At 37.0% G+C, this 15129-nt stretch overlaps 1 protein-coding gene across 1 annotated transcript; it reads right to left on the bottom strand.

Moving 5' to 3' along the window:
- Positions 1-6033: 6033 nt before the first annotated feature.
- On the bottom strand, positions 6034-9627 carry LOC134805266 (E3 ubiquitin-protein ligase LRSAM1-like). Its single transcript, XM_063778581.1, has 2 exons — positions 7298-9627; positions 6034-6321 (listed from the first exon to the last, which is right to left on the bottom strand). Exon 1 carries the CDS (start codon positions 9438-9440, stop codon positions 7305-7307), a length of 2136 nt encoding a protein of 711 aa, XP_063634651.1. The 5' UTR covers positions 9441-9627; the 3' UTR covers positions 6034-6321; positions 7298-7304.
- Positions 9628-15129: the final 5502 nt, after the last annotated feature.

Below are 15129 nucleotides of genomic sequence, written 5' to 3'. Positions count from 1 at the left end.
GATGGATTTAAGAAGTGGAGCCACCCAGATTTTTGATGAAGGTGGGGGGTGAGGGGGTTTTAAGCGTCGGCGACGTCTGATGTTAATAATTGTTTAAGTTTAGGTTCTATGTCAAGTTTAGTATCATTTTCAAGTAAATCAAAGATGTAGACATAGATTTCATCTAAATCTGTTCAGCCGTTATTGATTACCCATACAATCTTACACCTTCCTTTTCACTTTTAAGAGATTTTTTTTTAATAAAAACTATCCTATGTTCTTCCCCGGGACTCAAAATATCTCTATACCAAATTTTATCTAAATCGGTTCAGCGGTTATTGAATCCCCATACAAATTTCCACCTCCCTTTTCACATCCTTAAAGGATGATTTTTGAGATTTAAAGTAGGCTATGTTATTCCCTGGAATTCAAACTATCTCTGTACCAAATTTTAACTAAATTGGTTTAGCGGTTTAAGCGTGAAGAGGAATTAAAAAAATCTCGGTGGCTCCACTTCTTAAATCCATCCTTGGGTCCTAAGGACCAATCCTGCCAAAGGAATCTCTTGTTCACGCAACGCCGTATTTTAGGCCCAGCAACATCCGCTAATACCAAACATATTTTAAAATACACCTTCTTCTCATATAAAAAAAAAAAACATTTTGGACGTCGTTGAATTTTCCCTATTTAGTTTAATCGCGGTACCATCGTCCACACTGTTAACTGTACATCGGTGGACCTTATATCATTTGTAATAAGGTCCACTGATGTACAGTCCGGAGAGTTGCTGTTTGTACTTCTCTATGTGATATAGGTACCTACATACATACTTCTTTGTTTGATAGTTGTCACTCCAAGCAAAGTTCCCTATATACTCGTAATCAATGTACAAACATCAATGATTACTATAGTCGATAATTTATACATACAGACATATAAACATGGATTTTATGTACGAGTAAACGTGGTGTAACTTTTCACTATGGGTGAAAATTTTTCACTAATCTGTACAATATGAAGGTACAGTCACCTGCAATAATATGTTACTCTTCGAAGGCCGCAAAAATATGTGACACGCTCTTATGGCTCTACAAATAAGATCGTGTCAGATATTTTTGCGGCCTTCGTTGTGTAACATACTATTGCAGGTGACTGTACGTGACGTAGGTACGTGTAAGCATGTTAAAATATTATAGTGATTACCTTACTTGCTTTTTTTTATTCTATAGTAAAAGTGAGAACACTTGTAACTGGTGATTTATTGATCATTATACCATATACTTAAAATGTATGATATAGTAATAAGTAGTAGCAAAGAGTAATATAAGAGAGAGTACAACTCCATACATCAGTCAAGTCGTCAAGTAGCGGAAATTATCAGTACTGCTAGTTAACAATAGATGTCGCATCGAAATAACAACTCTAATGCTCAACAATTTTCAGCTAATAGTATAACCGGATTAACTGGAAGTCTATTTTAAAATCCTTCAGCTTATAATATTAGTTGTAAATTGATTTAGTAGTACATTTTTCGTCAGTACCGACACTTGTGACATCTGGTGTCAATTAAGTAGCGGTACTGACAGTTCCACTACTTGACGTTAGATGTCGACTACAAAATAACTCGCGTTTTGGTAAGAAAACTGATGTATGGAGTTACCACTCTTTCTTTACTTAGGTAAGCACTTTGGATATACTTACCAATTAACATTAGGTGCATCCCTGCTTATAGTATTTCAAAAAAGGAGTGTACTTACAGGCCTTTAAACGGTAAGCAACGCGCATGTAACACCTCTGGAGTTGCAGGCGTCTATAGGGTACGTTGACTGCTTACCATCAGGCGGGCCGTATGCTTGTTTGATTTTGATAGTCCAGACTGTGCAAGTGTTATTTTAAACGTCAAACATCTATGAAATAGTGACGTATTAAACACTCGCACAGTCTGTACTGACAAAATCGTTGCAGAGTTATCTTAATCTAACTCTCAACTAATATTGTGTTTGTAATTTAACATAATTTAAATCTAATAGGTATAATTACATCTGTCCACACTGCTAAAAAATCATACATGCGCTCTAAACACATAATTCATCTGCGGCAGTTCAATAATACCAACGTAGGTACAGTCACCTGCAATAATATATTACTCTTCGAAGGCCCCAAAAATATGTGACACACTCTTATGGCTATACATATAAGATCGTGTCAGATATTTTTGCAGCCTTCGTTGTGTAACATTATTGCAAATGACTGTACCTATTCGTTTTCTACGAGAGTGGCGTGCTATTTGGTTTAGTATTATCAAGCAATCTGTGGCATTCGTTTTTGTAGCACGTGACACAAATTTATAAACAAACAATAAGAATACAAATTCACAGCCATATAATACAATTATATGCTAGATATAAAACTCAGTGTAGGTATATAAAGCAATGTCGAATAATTTAACCAACAACACCTAGAAGGCACAGTCGTTTAGAACGTATCTAGACGTTAAAACCTTATTGTAGTTATTATGTATAACCTTAACGTTAAACCCTTAAGACCTAACTGGACTAATTTTTAAGACTGATTGTTTTAAAATCTAACGTCTTTATTTAATTAATTTAAACGTGTATTTAGCCTTGCACACAAATTATAGCAAACGAATGTATTTTATATCTAATAGGTCAATATTGCACGTATCAATTGAAAATAAGACAGACAATTGAGATAATCAAATGCTTAACGAATGATACCAATCCACTTAAATACATGTAATGCGATACGAGATACCTATTTAGAGAGATATATATCAAACAAATACCATCTACGTTATTTACGTCCTTCTTCCCAGTAGTAAGTATAAAACGTTATAAATCACTGTTCAACAAGTTTATACCTTCCTAACACTATGATGTTACAATTTATTTATTATTGACAGTTCCGAACAACTGACAGGCCGATACCGTCCGGCGGACTGTTAATCAGTGGGCCCCCTAAGACTTAAGTAGAAAAAAAAATACCTTTACTAAGTTATATAGATGTTCTTCCAGAACAAGCTCTTTTTGTAAAAGTAAAAATACATTTACAAAAAGATTTTAAGTCGTACACCACCGGCACCACCGCTTGTACATGTATGATCAATGATCATGTAGTGCAATGTACTTACTCGAAATAAGATTTTGTCAAAAAACTCATTTTTGATACAAGCTTTTATCACTGACTGTACTTTTTCAACAGGCAACTAATACTCATCGAAACAATTCTAACAAACCCCAACACAAATAGGTTGCGTTGTTTTATCACAGAGTTCCAATGGCCACCTCTTGTGTCCATCATCAGTTCAGCTCGGTGGTACCATAATATTGCATTGTCGCCCAACGTAAATATGTAAGTTGATATGATGACAATGCAATTATTAAGTATGTGAAGTTTCAATTCAATTGAATAATGGGATATGGATCAAATTTAGCTTGCAAGATTTGACCCATTGCAAGTTAAATAAAAGGTTGTAAAATTAGTGAAGCTAGAGGAGGCCGGGTATGGTTGTCTTAGGGGTTGGTTGTCACATCGGCCATAATTAACCACTAAACGAAGGAAAAAGTTCAACGACTTATTCATTAGAAGGCCTCTTGCGATCTTCGACACCGGTCGATGAACTTATTCGTTAGATTAGTTGTTTATCATGGCTGGTGTGACAACCAACCTCTGAGACAACCATACCCGGCCTACTATGAGTCATCTCTTAAATTATACCAATTTATTTAAGAATTAAGGAATGTTTAATCATAAAAAGACTAATTAATTAATAAATAAGACACGTACGCTAAAAGCAGAAGCCTTATAAAACCATGGTATGAGTGGCAACTTGGCAAGACATAATAAAGCATAATCGTTATTTTCAGTAATCAAATACAAACTATCTAAAGTAACTTTTAGACCTTCACGACATGTATCGCCATAGCCCTTGGATGGGTGCAAAACTTTAAAAAACCTTTTATGTATACATATATAAATATTATTGCTACAGTTACTAAAGTTCAGAGTATTTCCAATGTGGCTATTTTAATAGGGGATATTACTGCAATGTTCTACCGCCAGAGTGCAGTACTACCGACTCCAGTAAATTCATAGACTAACTTATACATACTGTGCCTTAAACTGTTTTTTGACATGTTTTCACAGACAATAAAATATGACATTGATGCATCAAGGCGGTTTGTTAACAAGGGCCTACCGGTAAACGCGAAAATCGAAATTTAGTTATCTGCCTCTTTATCGCTCGAATATGCAAGAGTGATAGAGAGGCAGAAACCGAACTTTCGATTGTCGTGTTTCACTGTAGGCCATGTGATTCACGTAGTGACGCATGATGTGTCATTGATGTTTGTTTACTGTATGTGCTAGTTGTGCCACCTATGCAGAGCTTGCCTAATATTCCCTATTCACTGGGAATTCGATCAGAGAACACCTCAGAGGCTCATATTATACGAAGGGGACTATAAACAACATTTTTTGATAAAGTGAATCATTTCGGAAAGAATCATTTAGAAAGAAAAAAAAAGTGTTTTTCCTTCTAACTTTTAAAACATCGGTCCAAAAACATATGAAAAGAATCATGAAAATTGTGCTTAAAAATCTCCTTCAAAATAAAATTAAAACAAACTAGATCAGATAAGCCGTTTATGAGTTATCGCTAAAATTCTTCCCTTCTTATTTTATTTAAAAGCCTGGCAACCCTTATTTGTGACCGGATTTTCGCAGGCAACCCTATACCACTGTATTCGCAATAAAATTACCATCATTTTCATATATAATTCAAGCGTCAGACAGATGAATGCAATTATCAATATAAACTCACCTGTTTAAACACGGCAACCACATAATAGTGACCGGAAAAATATAGGCAACCTAGTTTATTCATGTTATATAAGTTGTATACTTTCCATTGGAACTTATTTCATTCGTCAGACAAGTCGGTGAAATTTGAAGAAAAAGAAATTTTCTTTTCAAAATTAATTAAAAAATAGCCTTGACCATATTTCTTTATGCAACCCTATTTACTTATTTATGTTCTGGAACATATTTTCTTTCATAAAATATAAGTTTCATCCGTCAGGCGTATCGGTGAAGGTCGACCATATATACCGGATCTCCTACTATAAAATGAGAGCGTAACTTCGATTCTATGGAAGCGGCTTTTTGGCGGCGGGTTCGTGTGATACGCGGGCGGTTTTAGGAGTTTACTGTCGACTATGTAACTGTAGGGCAGAGGAATAAACAGTTGTACGATGGCCATGTAAGTCTCGTTGCGTGCGTTTGGTGTACAGTCGACGTCAAAGATATGTTTACACTTTTGCACCTTATTCCTTTGTAATAAGGCGAAAAATGTAAACATATCTTTGACGTCGACTGTACATACAATAGCTTGGGTTATAGTACTTATACAGATACACTCTGGTTGGACCACGAATAATGGTTTTTAGAAAAATCATGAAATAATATACTTATGCAGATGTAGAACATAGGTATATATGTAAAGTCAGGCGTGGCTCACTCCGCGATTTCGTCGCTTTGCTACAGGTAGCTAAAAGTACATCCGATCCACGCCAATTTTGGGGTTTGCCATAAGCCGCGCGTGGCGCTGTCGCCACCTAGCGGCCATATCTGTCCTGATCGTAACAGACGCGTTTTGTTAGAGAGTGAGTCTTCTGTACCTAGTACTATTATTTATTCTGTGGTAAAGTGGAACTTAGAATTAACCGGACATTTTAGTACCCGAACAAAATAAGGCAAAAGATGTATAATATTAGTCAATCATAAATGCAAGAATATACTGGTACTACTACAAATAAGCGTACAATCAGCAGCAGAAGTTGCTAAGCGGGCGAGGTGTTCACATGATCTTGACGCGACTTTATTGTTAAGAGAATAAGAGCATGTCAAGGTAATTTTGAACATCTCGCCCGCTTAGCAACTTCTACTGCTGACTGTATGTAATGTAATTTTTATACATATTATAAAGCAATACAAAAAATTACTTTTATAATTGAATGCCTGTAGCATGTATACAAAACGTATTACTAGATAATTTAATGTTTACAAGTAGTTCAATTTTAGAATATCATTTTATTAAATTAATTTTTACACTTTTACTGTATTTACAGTTACCTATTCAAAGGTACCTATCGTAATTTTTCCATGGCATATCTTAATATATATGTGCAAAACATCCAAAAACGGTTAACAATGCTGTTATTATATAACGCTATACTATGTACTTACATGGAATTATTATAGACACCAGTAGGTAATCTTCAAAGCCACATTGATTGGTCGCTTTTGTAATTGACATGTCACCTGAAAGGATAAATTAAACACAAGTTAGATAAATTAGTAATAGCTTCAATAACAGACAATTATTTATATGTATTGACGATATACGATTGGAATGATCTCAATAATGGCTCAACCTACCATGTTCAAAATACGAGTAATTGTAATACAAGTGGAAGTCGCTTTTTGACAGCTTTTGTTAGAAAGGGACTTCCACGTTACAAGTTACAAGCTTTTGATAAACAGGGCACAGTTCTAAAGTTTGAGGAGGGGGAATTACTTTGGATTTTTGGAACTATTATTTCCAAAAGCATTCGCTTTATGCAATCTAAATATTATTGTGACCCGAATGATTTGTCACACGTTTTTTACAAAAATTAATCTTTTTTAATAATATATATGGAGTGCCCTTGTCCCCCTATAAATATATTTTTTTTACTTTTCATTTAATAGAGAGTTACAAAATATACTTAATCCAAATGTTATTAAAATACACCTTATACATTTCGAATAAACTGGCTGTGACATAAGGACAGACAGACATGCTGAAACTATAAGGGCTTTGTTTTTTTATATTGTGGCTATGGAACCCTAAACATACCTATATCATATTCTACTTTTTATTTTACCACTTTGTCTGTGCTCAGCTTTCTAGTACTAATAATCACTAGGCTAAGCTGTGGATGGACAGACAAACAGACAGAGATGGCAAAACTATAAGGATTGTAATGTTTGTAAGTTGACTATGGAACCATAAGTATGTATTTTAAATATGTAAATGCAGGTACTGGTGTTTTTATTAAGCGAAAGATATTATGGAGCATTATTATTTATTACAAAGCAATACTATTTGGTATGAGTAGGTAATGAATAATGATGTACAATATGATGATGATATCCTGTTATCCCTCATCAGGGACATAGGGCTCTCAGATGGCATTTCAGATGTACAATATAAGCAAGAAAATTTAAAGTATTTCATAAAATGATTGTTGCTTACTTTAATATTAATGTGATGTTGCAACCATGACTTTGATTTTCCTTTCTATATTGCCTCTGCACATGGGGCAAGAAACCATCTCCTCGTCGGCACATCGGTGGCAGCAGCACATGTGCCCGCATGGTACAAACACCACTTCACATTTTGAATCCATACACACCACACATTCCGACTCTACTGTCGCATTCTCTGTTTCTGTTGTGCTCACAACCCCAGTGCAATTTTGATCTTCTATTACTGATTTTGATGGTGCACTTGGCTCAACTGCAGATACACCACTGCTGTAGAATGAACTGTTGGTTTTAGTAGCAACATAATAATTTATGGCTCTAATAATGCCATCTCTATCTGAAGATTGTGATATGCCACACTGAATTAATTTCTCTGATGTTATGTCTGTTATATTATTATCAGAAAATAAAAACTTTACCAAGAATGGCAGACAATGTATTACACCTTCTTGTAATAAATAATTAGCCAACACGGGATCTAAATTCTTACTAACATCTAATAATGTCTTAGGAGCAAAATCAATCAATTTTTGATAATTTTTAAGCCAGAAATCAGTAGTCTTGTCTGTCTCATTTTCCATTTCTTTTAAGGTCTCTATCAATTCTATCCGTCTTTTATTTTTCTGATGCAAAACATCATCTAACAGAGTGACAAGCTGCATTCTTTGAGCCAGTAGATCATTGTAGTTGCATGCCACATGCAGCTTCTTTTTTTCTTGTTCAATGACACTTAGCCGAGCTAAATGGCGAGAAATTAAAGATATTTCTTGATTTAAGCTCCAACTCTTAGCATCAACTCTCTCAACTAGAGATGCCACCACAGCTTTCTGCACATCCTGATCCTCGAGAAGTTGCTGGACTAAATTTGTGCGAGATTGATCTTTAGCTTTTAATAAATCTTCCAATTTCTCAACACTTTGTAATTCATGTGAGAGCATACTTTTCTTTGTATTATGAATGCATTCATCATATTCTTTTCGTGCATATTGAATAAAGTAGTCTTCTTTTATGAGATTCTCCATGGCCGTTAAGATGTCAGCTTTTTTGATATTGTCATAATTCTGCCGAGTTATTTCTAAGAGTCTATCATGCTCGGCAATATCATAGGCAAGCTGTTGCTGGATGACCTCAGGCCTAAGTTGATCAGTCTGAATGAAGTTCTTCACCAAACATTCAATTTCTTTCTCTTCCTCTTGAATAGCTTTAATCAGTCTTTGTCGCTCAGTCTCTTTTGCTTCATGAACTTTTGCTATCTCAGTGTCTAATTCAAGACGATCCTGCAACACTTGTGACAGAAACCGCTCCCTCTGCTGTTTAGCAGCTTCGTGGAATTTATTTTCTTGCTCGGTGATTGCTGCTTCTTGCTCCTCCCATGACATAGTCTTGCCAGTATCAAAAGAATCCTTAACACTGTCTATTACAGCAACAGGTGAAAACTCATGTTCCAAAGGTAAAGGTGGGGTGTAATCTATTTTCATTTCATGGCACAGAAATTTCATTATCTCTGTGGTACCCTTGGAAGCAATGTCTGCTGGAGGAAAAGTAAAAAGTTCTCCGTCTAACTCTAATAGACTGATATTAGTTGCAAAACACAACTCTGGACATAGATGATGTAAATCCTTGTTATCTATTATTGACAATTTCTTCAAATTTTTCAACTTTCCTAAAGATGGAGTTAAGCTTTTAAGTTTATTATTTGATACATCCAGTATATTCAAATTTTTCAAGAAATGTATACTTTCAGGCAAGTATGTAATATAGTTGTTTTGGATATATAACTCAGTCAGGTTGATGAGATATCGGATTGTATTGGGTAAGCTTACAAACTTGTTGCTGCTGATATTGAGATATTGAATGAGGTGCAAGTCTGATAGCTGACCACCCTCTTCCAAGGACTGTAAATTATTTGACTGCAGGTGGAGATGAGTTTTTCTATACACTTTACATATTGAGTAGATACCGGACGGCACTTGTCGTAGTTCACAGCCGGAGACATCGTAATCTGGTTCGGGAGACTCCCTGGCGAGGTACAGCTTTCTCTCCAATATGACTCTGGCATCGCTAGAGGTGCTGGGGTGCCTACCAAACAACGACATCGTCGCTCGGTGGACACATGACACAGAACAGCCCATAAAAATAGACAGCCAATTATGTTATTTCCTCGTTATTTATCGAACTCTCCAACGGATTATATCCAGTTTTAACATCTAAAATAAACACTTCACCAAAAAATAACTGAACTAAACCACAATATGTAGGACAAATAGAACAAAGGAGAGTTAATGAAATAACGACATTGTTTCTTTCGATGCAGTTCGATTCGATGAAATGAATTTTGTCATAGTTGTCATTGTCAAACTTGTCAATGTATTTTTTTCCTCTATCTATCTGGACAGGCTAAAGTATTAAGCCATACTGCCTTGTCATGAGTAGGTAGGTCTAATTTCATAGAAGTTTGACATTTAAAACAAAACTTGCACTGCGTGTGGTATCAAACTCGTTGCAGACTTATCTTGGTCCAACTCTAGGAATTTTTCTTTCCATTTCCAGTCAATGTCATAATTTATGTTTTCACACATTTTTATTTTATTTTATGGCCTGGCTACGAGAGCTTACATATTATATATAGCCGGTCAAACAAGTTTGTCAGTAGAAAAAGGCTCGAAATTCAAATATACAAATTTTAAAAATTAGGTACGAAGGGTTATTAGTAGGGGAGCCCACGATGCTAAATCGGGATTTACTCGAGCGTCATACAGACCTATTGGAATCGAAATATTAGATGATAAGAAGAAAAAAAAGTTATATAAAGTTTTTTTTTCAGCAAGCCGGAAAGCGTCTACAATTTTTTTTTAATTTCGGGAGGTTGGTGGAGGGTTAAAAAATCGTTAAGCAGTTTGTGGGTTTGGTCGTTTTGTCCACTTTAATGCTATATTTTGTATATAACTTAATATAACACTTATTTGTAGGCATTTTCTTAATCTGATGAACACAAGTTTGACGCCTAATTTTTACATTGTAACCGTCAGATTAAGGAAATGCGTGCAAATAATTATCAGATTTAGGCACTTGTCTCACCAAGAGCGAGTAAGCGATTAACTATTGGCGATTTTCTCGCCCAAGAAACGAACAAAAGATGTGGATTCTGTGTTAGTAAAAGAGACACATATATTAATAGTTCATCGCTGGCTGATCACACTGCCGGCGAGAACACTCGCTCTACTAGTTTGTCGTCTCGATAAGATAAAACTAGCTCAGCGGTACTCGGTCGGCGATGCTCGCTTCGTAGTTAGAACTCAAGCTGCGAGACCAATCAGTCTGCGTGTTCGGCTACGCTGCACCGCCCGAGCGAGGGACGCGAGTAATAGCCCGTCGCACTCGAACACTCGCCTATAGCCGAGCGACAAAACTATTGGAGCTAACACTCGCTTCTCGCCGCTCGCCCACTCGTTTCTAGTTTATCGTTCTACTCGCTTATCGCTTATCGTCGGCGGTGGGACAAGTGCCTTAGTAATAGCACAATTATAGCGTTAATTTGGACTAATATGACCAAATCCACAATCTGCTTAACAATTTGTTGAACCGGACCAACCCCCCCACCAACCAAGGGCTCAACATAGATGGCTAAAAGGGTTAAAGGTAGACTACACGGGGTAGCAAGATATCATTCATATCTTAATCTGACGCGCTCGAGTAAACACAAAAATCCCCTCTTGGGCTCCCCTACCACATCGTCCAATAAAAAAAATAATTTCGCGCCTTTTTCTACTGACAAAGTTGTTAGACCGGCTTTATATATTCATCCCTTTTTATGGGTTTTTGTACTGACAAAGTGGGTGTGCCAGAGTAAGTTTGACATGGCATTTCCACTTCCCATTTCAAAGTGGGATCGCCAGAGGACATAGGTCCTCTAACTATACCTACCTACAGAGGTATCCTGGTTTTCTATTCTACCCATTACCACGCTCAAAATAGCAATATAAATGGATCACCTACCATAGAAATTTCCATAGGTATAAAGAGACCAGTGTATATAGTATAGGTATCTGGAATCATTTAAAATCTCATTATTTTGGTTTAGTAAGTGGTAACTACTGGGAATAATTTTTTCCAGTAGTTACCACTGGTAAAAGGTGGTACTTAAATAAATTCCCAGTAGTTAATATAACACTTGGTGGTAACTAGTGGGAATAACCCCTTGGGAGGTTCCGCTTCCTGATTATTCCTTCTCCATTTCGCACAGTCTATGTACTTTAACATAGGCTTTTTCTTTTTTCTACAACACTGTTTCTATTCTTTAGTCTACTTACCTACTTGAAGCCCCGAAATTTTTCAGAGTGAGTGCAAGTGACTGGTCATTGCTTTTATTTCCTCTAGAGAAATTCCTCTAAAGCTGAGGTCACCAAATGGCGGCCCGCGGTCCGGATCCGGACCGCCGACCTATATTATTTTAATAGTTATTTAATAAACTTAAGCGGACCGTGATGGTCATAAGGTAACGGGCCCCAAGTTCGTGTTAGTACGTTAGTTTTGTTTCTAGCGCAAATAATAAGGAATTCAAATATTTTTTATTCAAATTATACATATGAAAAAAATCAGTATTATTTAATCTCTTCAATAAAATAATAACCAATATTTTAGTAATTAAACTGAGAGTAATACGACGGTCGAAACTGTCAGACGGCCGCGAACAGCTGTGTTGTATGCGTGCACTTTTTTTAGGCGTAAGGTGCGCGCTCTCACTTGTTAAGCTTATAGGAAGGAAAAGCTAAACCCATTCGAATAAAAGTTTTTGGGAGTGTTTCTGTGGGTTCCTTAGCAATTGATTTGATAAGAAAAAAGATTGAATATATGCATAGAAATACCTTAAAATTGCAATAAATCGACTCACGAAATAGCGGTCATTTTATTTTACGTGTGTCTCCTATTTCGTGCCACTAACGAATCAAGGATTTTCTAGATACATTTTGAGTGCTTGTTTTTAAATATAACAACGAAGATATTAAAAAAATAAATAAGAAAACACTTAATGTATTTCATGAAGTTTCGTATGAGCGAAATTCGGTATAGGTTATTTTCACTAGAATTCTCATAAAACGAGTTTGAATGTGACCCGAGTTAAAAATTTTAAGGTATATTCCACGTATATTCTCATATTAACTACTAGCACAATTTTATTTATAATTCATCATCATCATCATCTCAGCCATAAGACGTCCACTGCTGAACATAGGCCTCCCCCTTGGACCTCCATACGTGCCGGTTGGAAGCGACCCGCATCCAGCGTCTTCCGGCGACCTTAACAAGATCGTCTGTCCATCTTGTGGGTGGACGTCCTACGCTGCGCTTGCTAGTCCGTGGTCTCCACTCGAGCACTTTTCGACCCCATCGGCCATCTTCTCTGCGTGCAATGTGGCCTTTTCATTGCCACTTCAGCTTGCTAATCCGATGGGCTATGTCGGTGACTTTAGTTCGTCTACGGATCTCCTCATTTCTGATTCGATCACGTAGAGAAACTCCGAGCATAGCCCTCTCCATAGCTCGTTGAGCTACTTTGAGTTTTGAGATGAGGCCGATAGTGAAAGACCACGTTTCGGAGCCGTAAGTCATCAGGTCATCACTGGTAACACACATTGATTAAAGACTTTCGTCTTGAGGCACTGAGGTATGTCGGACGAAAAGACATTACGTAGTTTCCCGAACGCTGCCCAACCGAGTTGGATTCGGCGGTTGACCTCTTTCTCGAAGTTGGACCTACCTAATTGGACTACTTGTCCTAGGTAGATGTACGAGTCAACAACTTCGAGTACCGAGTTCCCAACAGAGACTGGGATGGGCACAACATTGGCATTTGACATAAGTTTCGTCTTGTCCATGTTCATTTTCAAGCCCACCCGTTGTGAAACTCGGTTGAGGTCATCGAGCAGCATGCTGAGTTCCTCCATCGATTTTGCCATGACTACGATATCGTCGGCAAACCGAAGGTGAGTGATGTATTCGCCGTTGATGTTGATGCCAAGTCCTTCCCATTCCAGGAGCTTGAAGGCGTCTTCCATTACGGCAGTAAACAGTTTCGGAGAGATAACGTCTCCCTGCCTTACGCCTCTTCGCAATGGAATCGCCCTCGTGCTCTGCTCCTGTACTCGGACCGACATGGTGGCGTTACTATACAAACACTTCAACACTTCGATATTTATAATTCAATTTATTTGATTTATTTTTGTGTACGTTTATATTTAACTTATAAGATAGTTAATTTTTTTTATAAATATGTTTTTATTTTTTTTAGGGTTCCGTACCCAAAGGGTAAAACGGGACCCTATTACTAAGACTTCGCTGTCCGTCCGTCCGTCCGTCCGTCCGTCCGTCCGTCCGTCCGTCCGTCCGTCCGTCCGTCCGTCTGTCACCAGGCTGTATCTCATGAACCGTGATAGCTAGACAGTTGAAATTTTCACAGATGATGTATTTCTGTTGCCGCTATAACAACAAATACTAAAAACAGAATAAAATAAAGATTTAAATGGGGCTCCCATACAACAAACGTGATTTTTGACCAAAGTTAAGCAACGTCGGGAGTGGTCAGTATTTGGATGGGTGACCGTTTTTTTTTTGCTTTTTTTTTTGTTTTTTTTTTTTGCATTAAGGTACGGAACCCTTCGTGCGCGAGTCCGACTCGCACTTGCCCGGTTTTTTATTTATATAGTTCGGCTTTTAATCAAGTATTAAAGTACCCATATGGTTTACAAAGTCTTCAACCATTAAAGTCGACGAGTACAAAAAACCGGGCAAGTGCGAGTCGGACTCGCGCACGAAGGGTTCCGTACCATAATGCAAAAAAAAAACAAAAAAAAGCAAAAAAAAAACGGCCCCCTTTCCAAATACTGACCACTCCCGACGTTGCTTAACTTTGGTCAAAAATCACGTTTGTTGTATGGGAGCCCCATTTAAATCTTTATTTTATTCTGTTTTTAGTATTTGTTGTTATAGCGGCAACAGAAATACATCATCTGTGAAAATTTCAACTGTCTAGCTATCACGGTTCGTGAGATACAGCCTGGTGACAGACGGACGGACGGACGGACGGACGGACGGACGGACACCGAAGTCTTAGTAATAGGGTCCCGTTTTACCCTTTGGGTACGGAACCCTAAAAACATTAAGCTATACCTGGTCAAGCAGATCTTGTCAGTAGAAAAAGGCGGCAAATTTGAAAAATGTAGGCGCGAAGGGATATCGTCTCATAGAAAATTTGAATTTCGCGCCTATTTAACATTTATAGCTCTCAATTTAACATTTTTTTTAAATATTATTTTTAATTTGACCTTATAATTACTCGTAAGTATACTTGGTCAAGCAGATCTTGTCAGTAGAAAAAGGCGCGAAATTCAAGTTTTCTATGGGACGATATCCCTTCGCGCCTACATTTTTCAACTTTGCCGCCTTTTTCCACTGCCAAGATCTGCTTGACCCGGTATAGGTAAGACCGTTAAATATTTAAAATGATTATCAGCAAATTATCACCAATTACTCTAAGAAAATTTATTCCGAAACAGGGGACACGAATTCACGAACTTAGGACCTGAGCTAAATTTGTATCACGAAATGGGAGCCAAATAAGAGGTTCACGAAAAAAATCATATAAAAAAAAGTTTCAACTAAAACCCTATAGTTTATACATTAAATTATTAACAAAGAACTAATATAACTTGCTCAAACGCTTTCAAGGTATTGATATGCTTAGTAATATTTAAAAAAAATATACAAACTCTCAAGAGCCTTAACCTGCCGAAACAGGGGCCCTTTACCTTACATATTATTTTT

Source organism: Cydia splendana, chromosome Z (assembly GCF_910591565.1).
Source record: "Cydia splendana chromosome Z, ilCydSple1.2, whole genome shotgun sequence".
NCBI lineage: Eukaryota > Metazoa > Arthropoda > Insecta > Lepidoptera > Tortricidae > Cydia > Cydia splendana.
Note: the sequence above shows the minus strand (reverse complement) of the source record. Positions and strands in the feature narration are given on the sequence as shown.

Excerpts from the sequence above, each read along its gene's own strand:
- LOC134805266 (XM_063778581.1), bottom strand. The coding sequence starts at position 9,440 with ATGGGCTGTTCTGTGTCATGTGTCCACCGAGCGACGATGTCGTTGTTT.